Below are 21,261 nucleotides of genomic sequence, written 5' to 3'. Positions count from 1 at the left end.
TGTCTTTCAATGCAAATTTTAAAATGGATGTCCTAGAAGTTATTCAACTATCATTAACATGCAAAAACAAAAAAAAAAATAGCTTTGATACTACGCCTATAATTTGTCTCATTAAAATGTAATAAATAGGCATGGGGTATGTTTTTTTTTTTTTTTTTGGTTTTTAAGGTTTTTACGGCGCTTGCAACACATTTAGGTTATATCAGCGCCAGTAAAAAGGAAGAAAATGGAATAGTAAAAAGTTCTAGAATTACAATTGAAGCACCCAAGAGAAAGTAAGACAAAGGGGAACTGGGAACAAAAAGGGATCAGATGTAGATTCCAAGAGCATACAACCAATGTACTTAGTTTGAGATCACCTATGTCTCATCCGGACACAAGAACAAAATCCAACAAAGAGGAACACACTCAAATGCTTACATTATACATTAAAAATAACAAATATAATAATACATAACAGAGAGATGATTACAAGCAAAAAATATCACCCTCAAAATAACATGCATTTGACCGTTCCTGTTATGCTAGTTCTTCAACACAAATGTATATGAAGCCTGAAAAAAAACAGCAATCTACAAAAGACAAAAGTAAATCAATCTAACCTATATAGCTAAACTATAATACTAGAACAACGCAAAGATTAGAAAAATATCCCTGTCAAATACATCCAAACAAGAAGCAGAGCATAAGGAAGAGAACGACATCACTATCGGATCGCAGGACTCCGACCAGGGCCAGGAAAAAACCCCAAGTAATCTCATTCCAAGACAAAGACAGAAAGCATGTTGGAAAACAAGATATAGGGGTATAGAAGACACAGTATGTACCTCCCTGCCCACTATGGGAGGTCAGGAACCCCACCCAGAGGCATGGGGTAAAAGTAACCCGGGTAAACTACGGATATAGTCGGTGTTAGGGTTGAGTGAGTTAACACTGCCAATAGATCATTTTGATGGTTACAAAATATATTTTGTTTAAATTTACACCCAAATGCGCAACAATGTTAGAACTATCTAGACATTCTATGGGGGAAAATAGATATTCCAACAAACAAACGTCCGATGTTGACAGGAATCACCCATGCTGCCTAAGCAAACAAATTGAGCATAACATATATATTGACACTTACATATCATTGAAAGGATAAAAAAAAAAAGAACAAAAATATTCATAGATTAACATTAATTTTATTAAATTTACAAAACATTTATTTGTACAACATAATATAATTACAATCAGAGAACAATTGTGTTCGAATTATAATTATCTTTGACTCATTTTGATTTTTAAAAAAAATTAAGCTGACATGACACAAGCCCTGAACCAAAAATCTTTATTTTACCTTCACAAAATCTTAAATTTTAAGGTAAAAACCCCTGAATCAACAACCCACTATAAAGATATTAAAATATTTCCAGAAAAAATGTCCACCACAATATATTTAAAATTGAAATCAGATTTTTAATGGATTTAAAAATAAAATAAAGCATTGTAAATTCAGATTTTATTTGGATATGTGCCAGGTAAACTATGATTCATCAAGATTAAATCAGCTTCAGTATTTAAAAACATCCAATTAAGAAATTAAAGAGCAGGCACCGGTGCAACAAAAAGATTTGAACAAGTGTGTATGAAAAGTGCCAGACAAAGCAAGAAAGAAAAACACAAGAAAAAAAAAAAAAAAATCAATCGACCTCGAGGCCAATAGATTTTTTGGGATGTTTTTTTTTCTCTTGAATTTTTCTTTCTTGCTTTGTCTGGCACCTTTCAAACAAAACTTGTTCAGATCTTTATCTTTCAGTTTTTAATAATCATAGCCTGATTGAAATGTATGGCATTGTATCTTTCATAATGATTCAACAGAGAGATAAAGTATCCAGAAGCCACATTTAATCCAACCCCCATCTCTGATTTGATGGCTCAGCAGTAAGGTCTTTGCTTCATACTCAAAAAGTACAGAGTTTGAATACCCATTACGCTGTGTGGCCCTGAGCAAGTCCCCTCACCATAGCTCAATTTGTAGCACTGCACGGTGGCTGATGCCTGGGTTATTCCAGTCTTCCCTTGGAATAGACCCTAAAGACAAATTTCCACTACGGATAAAGAAAGGAAATTTTATTTATTTTCAATTAAATTTTGATAAAAAATAAAACCATTCACATTCCAATAATGCCTTGTTGTGAAAACCAGATTCTAATAATTCAGTTAGCTGGTATACATTTGGACATCACACATGATGTAAAGGAAAACTAAAGCGATTAGCCAGACTCATTGCATGGTCCATAGCATGGATGTTCACCAAATGCTTGCTGATCTGTTTTATCAATTCTCTGGAGAAAAAAAAAAAAAGCAATATCAAAATTAAGTAAAAAAAGAAAAATGCAGGTGAATTTTTTTCATTTGTTCCCCCTCAATATTGGTGTATATAAAGTTAAAGTTGTAAACTGTCAATCTTGAAGTATAAATTGTATTATTTAAAGATATTTCTTCTTTTCATTTAAATTTTATATTTGAATGTATGATTGTTAACAGTTATATATTTCACTTTCCAGTTTTGGATAAATAATAATAAAATCAAATTCTTCTCTTTTAAGTTGTATTAAAACTGCTGACACTTTAAAATGGTTTTAAGAATTCAATGATTACTGACATAAGCAATTTTAAATACGACATAATTCATCATTTGATTTGTTCAGATAACTTTTTACAGTAACTACAGCATTTTATTTCAACAGGATCATTGGCCAATTGTGAGTCCTTTAATATTGATATGATATGATGACACTGTGGACAGTGATGTGATACTTTTGGTAAAAGATAAAATTGTTGATATTGAATCTCTACAAGACAAATTTATAGTTTAAATTAAAATTTTTACTTCGTTGATGACTCAAATTACAAAGAATGAAGACTGTCCCAAAAACTAATGCATATTATGACTTTACATAAAAGCATGGAAATATGTAAATTAGAATTAATGGATTGTTTATCAATTTGTCTACGTTTTCAGGTTGCAAAATGTTTGATGTGACAACAAAGAAAAAAAAACAGCAATAACCATGATGTTTAAAATCAAATGACCACATGACGCAAGTTGAGGCACTTATAGAGGCAGATAAGGCTGTAAAGTGCAAGATTGATTTAGATCTTGATCTGTGACGACAATTCAAATAATTATCACTGAGTTGGGATATCATTTTGTAACTTTGCTGCCAAAGGAGAAGACTCAATTATGGCACTGCATTCTTTCTTGATATATAAAACTTTTCCTGAAGCACTGATCAATTGTTGTCAAAGTAAATACCTGAGTTTCTAGCATTTTCTGTTAATGTTAAATAGATTATTTTATTTAAAATTACAATAAGATTATTTTAAATGAAGGCTCTAGGCTTATTGAAAAGGACGTTTTTTTTCTCTTCTATTTGTCATTGCACGTCAGTTAAAAGTTCATGAGGCAAAAAGCTCAAACTGAGTTAACATTTTGAAATTACAGCCAAGTCTTGTTCATATTATATGATCAGATCACAAACTTTTTCGTTATTCTAAATTTTAAATTATGTAATTCTATTAGTTTAATTCCATAAATTGGTACCTCCCCTCCTGGCGTCCTCTATCTGTCTCTCGAAGTGATGCCTTGTGTAAAGTATCTGCAGCTCCCACCAAATATCGACACAAGTTTTCAAGCTGTGGAAGAGTGGAATCCCCATCCAAACTGGCAAACCAAGCCTTGGGGAATGTGGAAATTATCTGGGGAAACAAGGGAATTGCCAAATTCATTATTACGGCTCTGCTCAGGTGTAAATGCTAAGTTTAATTTAATTTCTGCCCTGGTTCACTAAATCTATGACCTTTTAATATCTGTAATAATTATGACAAATAGGACAAGCTCAAGGAACTGAAATAGATTCCACAAGGAATCTTTCTATCCTAAAAAATTTAGCCAGACATATTCAGAGGATCTCGGCTAAGAGGAGATACATTCAAATGTTCAAAAAATTTAACAAATAACACTAATATGGCTTAGAGCTGATTTAAAAATAATAATTCTCATTGCTATTCCTCACAAAGAGGTAGATCCATCCGACCTTTTCCCCACAAAAGATAGGTTCTAGAAAACTGAAAAGGCCTCATTACATTTTTTTTGTTTGTTTGTTGCTTTAGGTCTCTTCCAACACAATTGAGGTTATATGAGAGACCGCTGAAACAAAAAAAACAAGCAATCTAACAAAAATAGTACAAATGTAAATCAAAATCATAACCTAAAGATATCATAAGCTAAATTATAAATAACCAAGAACAAACAGGCAGAAGATTTACAGAAAAAAAAATATCCCCTGTCAAAAATACAATCACAAACCAAAGAAGCAGGATAGGCTAGTAAAGAGAAGAAGAAACGACATCACTATCGGATCGTACACCCATGCGAACATCATAGGTATATGATTCAAGGGTGATGCTCCCATCCAACCACCCGCGACCTCATTACATTACAAGGACACGAAAGCTACATGGCAGAGATACCAAACTCTAGAATCAGAACTGAGTATTTATTTACAAAAAAAAATGTGTGAATTCCAGTGTGGTCCCCATTTCATTAGTAATATAATTGCACATCATTCACAGTGTGGTACACTGCATAAATAAATAATCTTAAGCTCAATCAATACAAGGAAAGTGGCACCTTGTCAAAAACACACGATTCTTTAATAGTTTCATTTTGGCACCATTTATAATTTTTATAATAGTTGGCATCTCTGTAAAGGCCACAGCAAGATTTCTATAGCCGGCAAAGGAAATTCACCCCCCCCCCCCCCTCCCCCACCTCTTTCTATTTTAATTGACAGTGGTGAGATAGTAGATGGAATATTTGTTTACATTACATTGACAACAAAAAGAGGATTTTGGAAAGAGAAAAGCAAAAACAAGATACAATAAAAAAAATTTTTTTAAAACGCAGCAGACTACATACCACTTTGCACTTTTGAAGGGCTTCCCTGTTGATGTGTGAATTAACCAAACCAACCACAATATAACGATTCAGTAAACCAGAAAATGCCAACTTTTTCAGGATCGATTCTGACAAAATTTGGTGCCAAGACAACATGTTGCCCAATAGCTGGAAAAAAAAAGCAATGGATAAAATTTTTTAAAATGCAAACAAAATAAACATTTTTCAATCCACAGAAAAGAGACACAATTTTACTTTAAATTATAAAAAACTTGTGCATCTACGTAGCCATATAGATATAAGAAAGCATAAATTAACTTGTAGTTCATAACATTTTTAACTACAGCTGATCAGTTTGAAGAAATGTGTCTGTTTATCACCTATGTTGCTGGTAAAGAAACAATCAGTTCTTACCTTTATAGAAGTCCATGACTGACGATGAAAGAAGGTAGCTGGGCCTGATAACCTGTTGTCCAAAACCCTGAAATACAGAATATGAAAGATGAAAAGAATGAGGGAAAAAAAACAACTAAATAACCTATGCCGTCTCCAATTACCATATACAATCACAGGGTGTCCAGGGAAATCCAACCTTAAAATTTCTTACCTCGAAGTGAAATTTCCTACCAGGTATTTTATCAATTCTTGCCATCCCACAGCGTTTTATACGCAATAAAAAAAAAGACAATCCTTGTTAAAATAAGACTTCCCTGGACACCCTGAATCAATATCAGCTCTTGTTATTATTCACAGGTGTAAACTAAATTATCACAGAGGGGCAGAGGTAAAATGAAGGAATAGATAGGATCAGTCCATGAGGACGAAAGCAAATCTTCAAAAAGCAATAAACAATGAGTCTATCTATGAGGCTATTTTTGTAAAAAAAAAAAAATGTTAACACAAAAAGACCGCAAAGAGTTATAGTTCACTCAAACATTTTCCTTGAACCTCTTGGGACATGTATGTAACAAATATTCGCGAAAACAGTAGCTCAAAGAAATCATGTACAAAGATTAATATGGTTCGAGGAATTTGTGTATTTGGGGAAACCGTAATCAAGAAGAGATCTAACTTACACCAGTTTCTTTGGGTTCAAGGATGACAAATGACTCCCCCCCCCCAAAAAAAATTTTTTAAAAGAAAAAGAATCCGAAAATGAGTAATAGTATGGACAAAGTTCATAAGCTTTTTTTTTTTTTTTGCTGCCAGACCCTCAGTTTTCGGATTATGTTTCATTATTAAATCCATGGCAGCCCATGAAAAACTAGTATTCTTTGGGTTTTTCATGACTAATTCTCGAGGTAAAATTTTACAAATCTAGAGATTCTAAGATATGAAGAAGTCTTTATAAATAACAAACTCTGGCAAACCAAAATGCATGTATAAAATAGAACAAAGGCACTAACAGTATTTACTGTATACTTACGAGATGGGGTACATCGGCATGAATACATCATCATCTAAAGTTCTCTTTATTCTTGACACAACTGCTTCCATTAGGGTCTGAAGATATAATTAGAATAAAAAATTAACAAAAAACAAAGATATGAAAGACAAATATTGCTGCTTTCACTTCCACTGGTGCATGTACAGCGCTTTGACAACTTGGTGTTCTGCGCTTTAACAATAAATCTATTATTATTATTGTATTATTTTATAATTATAATTATCATTATTAAGAAAATAGCTTATGAAAAAAATGGGGGGGGGGGGGGGGGGGGGGGGGGGGAACTAAACTCAAACCTGCCTAACAAAAATTTCGTAGAACTACAAATTTTCCAAATCTTATTGACAATTATTCTAGATCTTTGATTCAATAGATTTCTTGAAAACAAAGTTTTATTGCCAGAGCCAGTATATAAAGGAGTTTAAAGCATTAATTTAATGGATTTAAACACAAAGTGGTAATTTTTTAAAGTAGTTGTAATGTCTACTATATTCTTGCCACTGAAACCTACGAATTTTTCTAATTTCAAGTAGGAAGGTCTGACTAAACTACAACAAAATGTAAATACAATAAATTTGTTATGACATGTAAAAAAACAAACCATGTCATGGCTATATGAAGATATCATTACAGCTAATAAAAAATATACTACAAATATTCTCTCAGCACAAAGACATGTAAAAATGTCAATAATAAACACTTTGGTCTACCTTTTATCCCAATTTACCTAATTCAAATATCATATAAAAGGATGAATAATTACGATTCAATAATAGTGAAAAAAAGTGATACTTTGACATCATGTCACAGATTCTCCAAATCATTTCAAGCCTGATATTTATTGATCTACAAGAGAAAACTAACCCTGAAGTTCTTGTTTTCAGCATGAATATTTGGGTAGTCTTGAGTGAGATGTGAAATCAGATTGACCAGTCGGGATGTCTGTTGTGTTGACATTGGATCCCATACATTCTCTACCAAATCTGCAAAAGGAGATGAAATTCCAAGTGTTTATTGACTAAATAACAATATCAGAAAAACAAAACAAAAAAAAAAAAACAAAAAGAAAAATCAAACAAACAATCCTTCAGTTATTCAGACCTTGAGGTACAAGTGAATAATTTCAGGGGTCTCAACTCAAAATTTTGAAAACCACTGAAAATTTTTGCAATCAACAATCAAACACTACTATACAAGAAATTGAAGAAAATATGCATACGTTTTTTGTGGTTGCTGAGACTATCAAATTATCAAAAACTAACTAATCAAATAAATAAAAAATGGGAGCGGAATTGAAACGAACAGGAAAGCAAAAACTTTCACAATGAAAGGAATTGTTTTTTTTTTAATTCGATGGTTGGTCGGAAGCTGAAATCACGGAGCAGCTGTGAACCTCTGAAAAATTCTGAAACCACAGATTTCCACGGAAAATTGAGAGCCCAGTAAATTGTAGTCTGCTGATGTCCAGTAACTTTACACAGATCCTTCAGGATGTGTATTAAGTTATAGCTTATGCACTGTTAATTTTATTTAGCTATTGGATATATATATAATATACCCTGCATATGGTGGAACTACAGGGTATTTTCTGTTTTTCTTTCAATAAAATTTGTGAAAGGATATCGCATGACTTAGATTTATTTGTAAAGCATAAATCTAATAAAACAATTTTTGCTCTAAACCATTTTCAGTTTATCCGACAGGAAGTCTTGTCTTGTCATAAGTCGCAACTCTGTGTATTGAAGATAATTGCAACTGAGAGTGTGGTGAGCACAAATGGATGTGCCAAGGCTTTTTATTTTGATGTTATTAATTTCTCTGTCAAATTCTATTTGGCATTAATTAAGTGTTGAATGTTAAAGATAAGTTTGGATATTGGTTAACTCTCTCGAGTTCACCCTCATTGTAAATCGAACAAAGAGAGAACTGAAAAGTTGACAAATGAAAGGACTGTCTTCTAAGAAGTAAACACAAACAGTCACATACACACATAGATGCACACAACATAACACGGCCATGATTGCGTGTCTGTGTGAATCTATTAGTGTGCCCCAGATAGCTCAGTAGGGTGCTCACTTCAGATGCAAGGGACAGAGATCAATCCCAGGGGAAGTTGAGATTTTTTTCTGACTCCCCCTGTTCACCCGGCAATGATTTGGGGTGTGTTAGATCTGGCGGAAACAACTTTGTGATACAGTGGATAGCAAGCAGTTGCTATTATCAATTTCACACTACAGAAACCAGGATAAACTCTGGCTGTGGGCCTAAAGACTACTTTTTATATTGGTCATTTTTAAACTCCTCCTAAGATCAATAGAAATGCAATCCTCGAGTCATAAAAGCTGTAGCAAACAAATAGATATATTTTTCAAAATATGAAGGTTATGGATTTATTTGAAAAATAACATTGGGACTTACATGTAATTTTAGGAACTAAAACTTTCTCTACAATAGATGGGAGTATACGACTGTCATCATCGGAGCTCTCCATCTCCGTTCCTTCCTTGAATCCTATGAAGACGAGTATGTTAAACCATCTACTTTCTTCAAAGAATGGACAATCATCCTGGATAAGATAAACATATTAGAAGAGCCTGTCATTAACTGGTTTAATATTTCTTTATAAAATTCATTCCAATCAAAATTAGTGCCAAACATTTAAAACAAAGAAAGATCTTTTTCTTTAATAACAAATAGAAGAAAAAAATAAAAACATTTGAAAAAAATGAAATTAATGAATAAAGCAATATTTAAAAAATAAATCAAATCAATATTGAATAAAAAAAATAATAAAAAAGAAGAGAAAAAGAAGAAAAAAATATTATCCTGTGCTATCCTCCTCCATTTAAATTAATCAAAATAAGTTCTTAACTGCTTTTTCTCTTAATAAGTTAAAAAAAAAAAGTGAATTGTATTTCTCGGATGGAGATTTTTTTTTTGTTTTTTTTTTTGTTTTGTTGCTTTAGGTCTCTTCCAACACAATTGAGGTTATATGAGAGACCGCTGAAACAAAAAAAACAAGCAAACATAGTACAAATGTAAATCAAAATCATAACCTAAAGATATCATAAGCTAAATTATAAATAACCAAGAACAAACAGGCAGAAGATTTACAGAAAAAAAAATATCCCCTGTCAAAAATACAATCACAAACCAAAGAAGCAGGATAGGCTAGTAAAGAGAAGAAGAAACGACATCACTATCGGATCGTACACCCATGCGAACATCATAGGTATATGATTCAAGGGTGATGCTCCCATCCAACCACCCGCACGGATGGAGATTAACCCCCTCCATTGACCATAAAATCCAAAAAAACCAAAACAAAATATAATACACCAACAAAACAAACAAAGAAGTAAAATCAGCTGATTAAACTGAATTAATCATGGTGCAAAAGGAGCCTTTTAAAAAGATAAGAAAAAAACCCTGCAGCTGCGGAAGAATTTGAAGAATTGTAAGTATCATCAAATTACCAACCCAATTTATGCATAAATTAAAAATAATAGGCTGACTTACATCTAAAGGATTCCATGTCAACAACTCGATGCGAATAAATGGGTTGAGTAATTTGGGCATACAGAGGCCGATATAAGCCTCTTGGTAAGATTCCGTGTACTTGAATTTCCAACGCTCAAAGTTCTCTTTCACAACGTCAATGTCTGCAAAATCTCCCACAACATCACTGAACAGATCTTCCTTGGTTTGACGAATATCATCTGAAAAAATAAAGATATAAAAAACAAAAACAAAAATAAGTAATAAAATCCTAGCTGGTATTTTAGACATACAAATTTAGATCTAGAGCTTTTATATAGCGCAATATCGACTAAACATCCTCAAAACGTTTTACAAAGGGTCCCTGACCAACAGCAACAAGTAACATATAGAACCATACATGATGCTTGTCAGGTGATATTACAATTTTTCTGACAGACAACGATGTTGACGGCCAGGTACTCATTTTAGACTTGAATACGGTGAGAGAATTTGAGTAAAGAGTCTTTTCCAAGGACTCAACTATGCGCAGAGCAAGGCTCGAACCCAGGACCTTCCAATCTGAAAGCGAGCGTCATACCACAAGACCACATAGACACACGTTAGATCCGTTGAAAAAGGAATTGAAAACTCAATTATTCAGAAGAACTTATTTTGACAATTAATGTGCTTTATACGTTTTAATTTAGGGTAGACGGTATAGTAATGTGTATGTAAAGAGTTTGCGCTTGTGCATGCGGAGGAGTTTCCATATGCGGGTTTGAGTTTGCGGGTTTATGCAGAGATGCCAACTTGATATAAAAAACTATATTTCATATTATACTTTAGACCAACACTATTCCAAGCAAACTGAGTGACAAAACTGGTGACTTGCCCATTTCTGAGTTAAACTTGAGGACTTGTGACTGGCTGCTCTCTTCATCGTCTGATGAAATACCGTCATGGTGTCCTGTCACACCTTGACTCTCTCTAAGACGACGTCTTCTTGATCTGAAACAATTATTTTAAAAATCGTTTTAATAGAACCCATGTACATAAATTCGTTTACTTCAATCATGCAAATTAATTTCATTTTTTATTTTTGTTCTTTAAATTATGGGGTATTCACATCTTTGTTTGTTTTTAAGGGTTTTACGGCGCTTGCAACACATTTAGGTCATATCAGCGCCAGTAAAAAGGGAGAATATGGGATAGTAAAAAGTTCTAGAATTACAATTAAATCACCCAAGAAAAAGGGGAATTGGTTCGAATAAGAAACAGGTGTAGATTCCAAGAGCATAGGTACCATCAATGTACTTTGTTTGAAATTACTAAAAGTCTCATCCAGACACTAGCACAGGTCCCCACTAAGAGGAATACACTCAAATGTTTTACAAATCATATATAATGTAAAGAAAACATAATACAATGTATAACAGAGAGATGATTTACAAGGAAAATAAATATCATCTCCCAAAACAAACTATACATTTGGCCGTTTCCCTCTCAGCCAGGGCATCCCGCCAGAACCAGGACAAACCAAGTAATCTCATTCCAAGACAAAGGCAGAAAGCATGTTGGAAACCAGATGTAGGGGAATAGAAGACACAGTAAGTACCTCCCTGCCCACTATGGGAGGTCAGGAACCCCACCCAGGTACTCACATCCCTTCGAGGTCATTTTAGCATCAGGTAAAAGGATCTCCCCCAAAAGGATACACTTTTGTTACAAAATAACTTTGAACTTTCAGAAAATGAGAGATTTTCAAATAAACGCTTGAACGCTTAAGGATTAATTTCAGAGAGGCTGTGTAAGAGAAATGTAAACTGACCTCCTGGCCTCCCTGTCTGCCACTCTCCTCTGCTTCAACTGTTGTTGGCTATCTTCCTCATCTACTTTGACACTTGTTTTACCTGATATTGACATTAGGGGAAAGGGAGGAGACAGAAGGAATAATGAAATATTGTTCTCTATTTGAAGGCAAAAAGAGAAAAATAAAATAAAATAAAATAAAAGTTAGAATTTATCAAATTGTCAGACAGATAAAAATTATTGCAAGTTCTCAATAGACATTTTTTTCTTTTCCAAGCAAATAAAGTGCTGACTAGAATTTTACGAAAACAAAAAGATTCTTAACTGCAATGCAACATAAAAGATCAGCAGACATTCTTCATCTGGAAAAAGCAACTGCTTGGGAACAATGCCCAATAACCTCACATTATCCACATGTAAGAATAGGAAGAATTTTATCGAATAGAGGCATCAGATTAGTATATTGATCTGGATGACAAATTTTCTTTTGATTTACACATAATAAAGCTGCTCAATGATCATAAATAATATCTATAAATTAGACAAGCCTTTCATAAATAATGTGATACATATTACAGCATTCAAGATTTAACCGATGATCTCAGAGCTTGATGTGGAGAAAACAAAAAGAAAAAAAAGAAGCTTGAATCCTATTTTTTTTTCCTTTAAATTTCGTGACGTAACTTTCTGAGTAGGCTTGATGACTAATTATATATAGCACACAATGGAGAAAAAAAAGAAAAAGAAGCAATACTACTTTGGAATTTAATGAGTTGATTTAAATTACAACCATTCAGACAAAAATGAAAAATATGAAATAATTACAAAATCTAATTAGTAATAATTTTGAAATATGTAGAGACATGTCATTCCACTGTTTATCATAACCCAAGGATTACCGCTTCATCTAAAACAATAACGTGTTTCATGGCAACTGTAGCTTGTTATTACCTTTCTTTTAAACTTCATTTTCTATTACTTGTTGGTAAAAAAAACGACTTGTCAAAAATAGCTAGCATAACCAATAATCTAGATCTATTTTGAGAACCAATCAGCAGCACCAGACTTCCACTAAGTACACAATTAAATCACTGGAGTTAAGAGGGATAAATTTCCCTAATTGAAATATTAACACAATATTAGCTGTTGAGCAAACATTCCCAAGATATTGACCAATATTACTGTCATTTCAATAATGATACAATCGTAATGTAATTTTTTTAAAATAGTAAAAAAGAAATGAATTTTTAAAGACACATGTAACTATTCCTTTTTTTTGAAAAACGACTTTAAAAAAATAGCTAGCACAATCAATAATCTAGAGCTATTTTGAGAACCAATCAGTAGCACTAGAAGTCAACCAAGTACACAATTAAATCACCAGAGTATATATTTCCCTATCGCTATATGAGCACAATGTCAAACTTGTTGCTTGTGACAAAGTCAATTCATGACCTGGGAGACGATATAAAAATACAGACTTGTCATATATTCCCGACACTGGTCCTGGACATCCTGTTGCCTACGCTGCAACATACGAGAGGCTCTCATCTTTAACAAAATGTTCATTCTCTGCTCCAAATCTTGCAAAATAGGCACCTGTCAAACACAAGAAAAGAATGTAAGCTGCATTCATGTCCATCTTTTGAAAGGGTACATTATAACATTATTAAAAAAAGAAATAAAAACAAAAAACAAACAAACCACAAAATGAAACAATAAATATCTGAATACGAATTGGTAGATTACCTCAATGTAAATTCATGTTACCCCCAAATAATAAATAAAATCGTTAACAATATAAATATCAATAATGTTTTTAAATACATAGCAATGGGGAAAATGAAATCCCCAAAAACTATCATTTCTTACATATTAGGATGTGATTACATCTTCATAGCACTTTATTCATCTATTTTTTTTTTCAATGTATTGTGTAGTGTGTCAGTCCTCCAAATAATCTAAATTAGAGCTGAGGATTTGAGTCAGATGTTAAATGCCTATATGGTAATAATAACAATAATGATAATAAATTTCATATTTCTATAGCGTCTTTCATCAAAACCTCGTGGTAAGCCGTTAGCCTAATTTAATCTCAGAAGGATGTTAAAAATCACAAATCCTTAATAGCATTTCCCGAATTTGTACTCATGCCTTACTGACTATCCTAGACCACCTGCCTCGTTCTATGAGATAAATGTACAGTGTTAGAACGTGTTGTACACTGTGGATATGCACCTTTTTAAATGCAATTCTTTATATTTTTTTTTAGTCATGTGATATAAAAATAAAGGTCAACTGCATTAACGATAATCTTTTCCATTGAAATTGAATGTAACAATTTAAACTAAAGATCTTCCTTTACCACAGCATATCTAACTGTAAACAACAAACTTAGTGGTTCCATTACACCAGCTGATCTAGTCATTAAGCTTTGAATGTGTTTAAAAAATTGTTAATGAAGTTTACACAATTAATTTCATATGTTGTAGTTGTCCAGACTAGTAAAAATAAACAAATGTCATCTAGCATCTCTTTTAACTAAAGTAAGAAAGATAAAAATCAAAAGCAACTTGAACCATGCAATAATCATTGGGCTAAAAATCAATAACGGAATAAGAATAAGCTTGTCAGGAATTAAAGTTTTTTTTGGGGGAGAGATGGGGTATAACGCCACTAAGTATACAATTCGAATCTTTATTTATAACCAGAGATTACAGCATATTTTTCAAACATACCATGATGACCAGACCACACCTCATCAATGACCTGATATTTGTAAATTAACAACTCTCTTTTTGCAACAGAAACAGCTTAAATGTTTAATACCAAAAACAAGAGAATTTCCCTTTGAATATTTGCTTGGCAGCAGCAATTTGTTGTTTGTTTTTTAGGTTTTACGGCGCTTGCAACCCATTTAAGTCATATCAGTGCCATTAAAAAATGGGATAGTAAAAAGTTCTAGAATTACTATTAAAGCACCCAAGAAAAGGTAAGACAAAGGGGAATTGGTTCAAATAGGGAATAGATGTAGATTCCAAGAGCACACACCATGAGAGTACTTAGTTTGAGATCACCTAAAAGTCTCATCCTGACACAAGCACAGGTCCCCACTAAGAATAACACACTCAAATTTTAACAAATTATGATATAACACAAAAAATGAATACAATGTATAACAGAGAGATGATTTACAAGACAAAAAATATAATCTCCCAAAACTCTATACATTCAACTGTTTCCCTCCCAGACAGGGCCAGGACAAAACCCAAGTAATCTCATTCCAGGACAAAGACAGAAAGCAAGTTGGAAAACACATATAGGGGGATAGAAGACACAGTAAGTGCCTCCCTGCCCACTATGGAAGGCCAAGACAGCAGCAATTTTAAGTTTACAAATAAAATAAAGATAACATTTGTGGTGTACGAACTTTATTCATTTTTTAAAACCAAATATGAACACAAATTGAAGACAAAAATCATACATGAAATAAAATAGGAGAAAAGGCTTGACAGAGTTTCACAGTTTGTAAAATTGAGGGTGATCAGTTGGTTGTTACAGTGTGTTGGACGGAGATAAATGTATTTAAGCTTGCCGACCTCTGTGTGTACCAGAATCCATTCGCAGACAGTTGAAAACACAAAGCTAAAGAATAACTATCAAAGGACATGCACCACTACAGATAACAAATTCAATGAAATACAAATTGATAAAGACAAATTTTTAAAAATAGAAAAATCTCATAAAAATAACATTTGAACCTAGAAACTTGAGCTTTTATATAGCGCAATATCCACTTAGCCTGCAAAAAGCGCTTTACAAAGGGTCCCTGACCAACAGCAACACGTAACTTGTAGAACGACACAAGATGCCTTGTTAGACGATATTACAATTTTTCAAACAGAGACAATGCTCTTAACGGCCAGGTACTCATTTTACACATGAGTACGGTGAGAGAATGTGACTAAACAGTCTTTTCCAAGGACTCAACTATGCGCAGAGCTTGCCTCGAACCCAGGACATTCCTTTCCGAAAGTGAGTGTCATACCACAAGACCACATGGCCGCACAACAAAACCAAAAAAACCAAAGAATAAACCCAATGCACATTTTCTTTCTGCTCCAAACGAGGATATGGTAAATATATCACTTCCAATATCAAGAATTGAAAGACAATCCAAATATGGAGGTGCAACATTTCTATTTTTTGAATTTCTTCAGAGATTTATTATCCCATAAATGTGTCTTGAAAATGAAATTCTTTCCAATGCAGAATGTTTGAGGCAGCAGTGTTGTCAAATACAGTCCTGGAAAAATATATTTAAAAATTGTTTCTCTTCAATACATTCAAAAAGAAAGCAAATATTTTTTTTTAAAAACATACAAACATGAGCATAAAAAAGAGGATAAGAAATGAATAAGAGAAATTTAACAAAAAAAGAAAAAAGAAAAAGATACAAAACAAACAAGCAAAGGAAATATAAAAAAAACAACAAGATTGAAATAATTGAATAAATGATTTACTATGAACAAATATAATCAATAAACTCACTATATGATTTACTTACATTTATTTTAAAATACATCTAGACCATATATCTAAATCTTAGAAAATAAACTTTAACTGAAGTGTCTAGAGTGCATTTCAAAATGTAAATAGACAAATTTTTAAAATTTAAATTCCTAAAAGTTGTATCGTGATATCAAATTTTATAATCCAGGATATAAATGAAAACATATATTCTGAGCAAAATAAAGGGAAAAAAAAAAAAGAGATAAATAAATCTTTAAAAAACAACTTATTTAAAATAAAAGAATCATAAACTTAAAATGTACTAAACAGCTTAGCAGGATGGATGCAAAGAAAAATATCAGTAACCAAACCTACCAATTTGCAGAAGTCAACAAAACAAACGGAGGCATCCATGATGGTCCGATTTAGGTTGATGAATGGCTGTTGGAAGTGACTTGTGCTGCCATAAAATCTTCAAAATTCTCTTCTTTTGAGAAATGCCGTGACAAAACGCAAAATGCCTTAACAAATAAATCTGAGGTTAATAAAGGGATACAAAATTTCATTCATATTTATCTACCCACATAAAATCTTAGATTGTAATCTTATTTTCCATTTCTTTTCTACTACCTATGGAATTCAATTATCTGCTTCACGACCGTTTCATTAAAAAAAAAAAAAAATCAATATTCTTATAATCGAATCTCGATCATTAAAATTTTATTCCAAAAATTCTGTTTCCCTTTACACCACATATAAATGATAAACCGCTTGCAGAATGAATAACAACAATAATCTGTGAGATAAACAAATTTTCTAATAATCGAGAAAAGTCAAATATATGGCCTCCTCTTTGTTTCCGACTACAATCTATCAACTAAAACATGTCATCGTCACACTTATGAATCCTCCACCGACAGGTGGGAAAAACTACAGAGGTAACATACCTTCTCATTGAGGCAATCTACCAAGTCCCGAACATACCCCCTCAATTCTTGGAAGAATCTATACCGATTCTCCAACAGTGGCACTTTTGTCCGACACAATTCTTCGTTGTCTGCAGTCGCTTCCAAATCTGAAACTGTTTGGTCATACTCCAATTTGTGTGTTCTGTATACAGAGTCCACGGTTGACAGACTGGTAAAGAAATTGAAGAAAGAAATAGCAGATGCCATAAAGGAGAACAATATAATAAGAATAAAGTAACGATGATGATGGTGGTAATAACAAAAAAACAAAACATTTATAATGATGATGATAAAGGCAATAATATTAACATTAATGATGATAATACTAATAATTAATGATGATGATGAAGATGATAATACTAATACTACTAATAATAATAAATAAGCATATCAATGATGAAAAATACTGTTTGATCGAAGTAACTCTAACCAAGTGAGATCATAGCCTCCAACCATAACAATAATTTTATTAACGATTATTTAAAAAATAACACATTAATACAACACTTATCCATCAACCACTACCAATTTCCAGAGCTATCATCGATAATTATTGACATAATTTAAACAGGCAACACATTTCCTGAGTGTCATCAGTAGCTGTGTAATAATAATAACACTTTGATTGAACAACATTTGCCTTTATTCTTAAAAAAACCCAAATCGAAACCTGGTCCAGCCGATCTTCCAACTCGATACAGTCAATTTGCAATAAAATTCTCTCATACCGTTCTTCGAGATTTTTTCGCACAGCCTCTATGTTTATCTCAGAGGTATCCTGTGACTGAGAAAGAGCCTTGAAAGGTTTCCGATCACCGCAATCCATGGCGGCCATGGACCTGTCGTAAGACGAAGAACCCACAAAATTCACATTCGACAAATGGGATTCCATTTCAACTCCAGGTATCTGTCAGCACAAAAGAGAATGAAATTCAATCAGAGTTACTCATAACAACAACAACAACAAATTAATAATAATAATAATAACAAAAATAATAATTATAATAATAATAATTATATAATAACAACAATAATAATAATAATAATATATAATAATAATAATAATAATAATAATAATAATAAAAATAATATATAATAATAATAATAATGAGTAATATCTTAAAAGACAAGAGATTTACAATGAATGTGTATCGATATACTACAAGAGAGTAAAAGATGGAGACCCAATTTATAACGTGGATTCTATTTTACAAGTTATAGAAATCAATTCAACGTAACTAGATTTGAATATTCCATGAGAATCTAATGACCACTAGATTCTTTGAGCTACAGTTAAAAGTATTAAATCAATTGGCTAAGTTCATCTCAACTTGTTAAACTTACCTGTAGACTGACAGCTTTTTTAATTTGTTGATTTTCCCATTCCCTGTCTTGATCACTCTCTTCATCACTTCCTGCACCAAAAAGTAGAGAGAAAAAAAATAAAGACATCGGAAAATATTCCTGAATGTAAAAGTAGTCTTGTAGACGAATGGAGTAAAACTATACAGTCCTTAAGAATCAAAATTCCAACAGTCTATGAAGTCACAATTTATTTGATTTGTTGTTGTGCAAAACATGACCAATAGGCTTCATCAGTAGTGAAGTCACTTCCCTTGTAATGACGCATAGTAACTTAATAAGTGGATGCCCTTGATGAAATACTTCTCCAACGAGCATAAAAGTGTATCCAGAGGAGAAAAACATTATAAATCTGATCATGTTTTGACTTTTATACATTCAGATCACATGACATGTGAAAAAGTTCTAGCCAGCATGAAGAATAAAAGTACAGATTTTCAGGCTGCTCATTGCTGGGCGGATGTGACATCAGACTATTGAATCTTATTGCCTGAATAGTGTACAGCCTAAGGCTGATTTTCGTTTTTAATTTTATAATGATGAGAAAAAATATGTAAGTATATTTTCGCATACAAGACAAAATAAAAATATAAGAGTAGGAGCATAATATTCGTTGTTAAACTCAAAGCAATATGGATTGGATGAGGAAAAAATACTCAGACATTGGCCATAAGTTGATGGCCATGCTCTGGCCACTTGAATTACTGGTAACCTTATTTGCTTCTTTGATTTAATGCAATGAAATCACTCTAACATGAGTGAGGTTAAAGTTGACCAATGAAAATTTAACCAAAAAAAATAAATCTTGACATAAAAAACCCCCACCAATAAACCCAAGTCATTCAGTCTTTCAAGCTGATTGCAACTTTAATGGAGACACTGAATTTCTTTTAAATCATAATTTCTACAATCTCTTAACTGAATATACCTATAGATCTAATCATCTTCACCATGAGAGCAGCCAGTGCAATACTTCTTTCAATAAAGCGGAATACCATTGTGGTTGTTTCTCGAATAGCGAAATCAAAACAGTGTACACGCTTTCGGATTAGGGTAGTAAAGGATTATAAAAAATAATTGGAGTATACAGAACATTCCATGCAAACATGTGATCTTTACACCTCTTTCAAAATTTGATATACTTTTTTTTTCTTTCACAATACATAAATATGTAAGTTGGCATGAAAAAAAATAAATAAAAAGACTTAAACTTGGAAAAATCAATTACAGACCATGCTCAGCAGCCAAAAAATCATCTCTGATTTGTTGTCTATCTCTTGCTGCTTGATTGACACTAAAATCAATGCGACCATCTTCTTCATCATCACTTTTGTCATCATCATCATCTCTGAGATATATAATATCAAAATATTAATATTATATAACTGGACAAGACAATCAAAATTAAGAATCAAAATGATGAAACCATTATATAGAATTAGTGACCAAAAAATTACTATAAACTATAAAAATACTATAAAATATCCCGAGATATATAACTGGACCAGACAATCAAAATGATGAAACCATTATAAAGAATTATTGACCAAAACAACTTAAAAATCATTCACAAATTAAATTACTATAAACTGAGAAAGAAAAAAAATCCCCTGTAAGTGTAAGTTCACAAAAGTGAATTACAACCAAAATTATGATAATTTTTGGCCAATTTTAGCTTTTAAAAAAAGTTATTAAGACTGTATAAAACATGAATTAGGGTGTCCTGTGATTATTCTATGAATTAGTTATCTTATCTAAATATCTAAAATCTTACCTGACCAGCCTAGCTGTGGATTTACTTGGTTTCTTCTCCTCTTCCTTAATGGGTATAAATCCATCTGTATCGCGGGCCATCTGCCGCTGTTTACGAATATAATGAATTGTTTTGGCATCAGGAATCTCTCCTCCTGTGGAATAAATTTTAGAATTCAGGAAAACCTTGAAATAGATTTTACAAAAAAATACAATTCTTTTTAATGTTGTGAATACTTTAAAAATAGTTTAAGGTCAATGGTCGAGCCTTGAGAAATGATTTCAGTTTTGCCTCATTTAATATAATAGCAAGCAAAAACCAAAGCTGCCAACCCCTGTTACATGAGGGAGAGCCTCAATTGCCTGCTAGAAAAAGTAAGAAGATATTTTTACAAAAAAAGAAAAAGAGGAAATAATTAAGCATTAATCCTTGTGAAATGTTAATGAAAATGGCTGCATAAGTGATGAATTTCAGTAACTCACACCCTCCTCATCGCTAAGAATTTTTGTAAAATAAAAAAAAAAAAAAATCTAAGCCAAATATATAAAGAGGGCAGGCCTCTTTCTAATGTAAAAAGAGAAGAGTGATCTGATGACCATTTTCCAGAATTTTTTTGCACAAGTTGATTTTAGTTTTATGGTCCTTGGGAGATTAACTAAGTAGCGTTATCCCTACATAGTTTTTGTTTTATTTGAAAATTTCCTTTAAAAACAAAAAGATTTTATAGAGAGAAAAAGTATTCCATACTTGCTAACTTATTTTTGAAAATTTTCTGACTATCGTCTTCATCACTGTCCAGTGCCTCTGCGTCTTCTCCATTCATTGTACGAAATTCTTCTCTGAGTTGCTATTTAAAAATAAACAAGACAAATAAATAAATAAAGACATAAAAATATGACAATTGATGTTGGATAAGTGATACCAATAAAAAGTTTTCAATATTTCACTATCATTGTTATCATCGTCATCATCTATATCAACA

General features: G+C 32.3%; 1 protein-coding gene across 1 annotated transcript in view; it reads right to left on the bottom strand.

Annotated features, from left to right (window-relative positions):
- Window positions 1-1,167: 1,167 nt before the first annotated feature.
- Window positions 1,168-21,261, bottom strand: part of LOC144968064 (PAX3- and PAX7-binding protein 1-like) — a 21,840-nt gene continuing 1,746 nt past the window's right edge. The window contains exons 3-19 of the mRNA XM_078906034.1: window positions 21,027-21,126; window positions 20,301-20,433; window positions 19,759-19,874; window positions 18,509-18,579; window positions 17,893-18,071; window positions 17,144-17,333; window positions 13,166-13,283; window positions 11,704-11,785; window positions 10,768-10,883; window positions 9,915-10,114; window positions 8,814-8,961; window positions 7,260-7,378; window positions 6,375-6,451; window positions 5,363-5,429; window positions 4,970-5,116; window positions 3,593-3,747; window positions 1,168-2,330 (exon numbers count right to left, since the gene is read on the bottom strand). Of these exons, the coding sequence (XP_078762160.1) occupies window positions 2,228-2,330; window positions 3,593-3,747; window positions 4,970-5,116; window positions 5,363-5,429; window positions 6,375-6,451; window positions 7,260-7,378; window positions 8,814-8,961; window positions 9,915-10,114; window positions 10,768-10,883; window positions 11,704-11,785; window positions 13,166-13,283; window positions 17,144-17,333; window positions 17,893-18,071; window positions 18,509-18,579; window positions 19,759-19,874; window positions 20,301-20,433; window positions 21,027-21,126 (2,121 nt within the window). The 3' untranslated portion in view covers window positions 1,168-2,227. The remainder of the gene's footprint in view (window positions 2,331-3,592; window positions 3,748-4,969; window positions 5,117-5,362; window positions 5,430-6,374; window positions 6,452-7,259; window positions 7,379-8,813; window positions 8,962-9,914; window positions 10,115-10,767; window positions 10,884-11,703; window positions 11,786-13,165; window positions 13,284-17,143; window positions 17,334-17,892; window positions 18,072-18,508; window positions 18,580-19,758; window positions 19,875-20,300; window positions 20,434-21,026; window positions 21,127-21,261) is intronic.

This window comes from Berghia stephanieae, chromosome 3 (assembly GCF_034508935.2).
Source record: "Berghia stephanieae isolate SIO BIC M18660-M18661 chromosome 3, UCSD_Bste_1.3, whole genome shotgun sequence".
Taxonomy (NCBI): Eukaryota; Metazoa; Mollusca; class Gastropoda; order Nudibranchia; family Aeolidiidae; genus Berghia; species Berghia stephanieae.
Note: the sequence above shows the minus strand (reverse complement) of the source record. Positions and strands in the feature narration are given on the sequence as shown.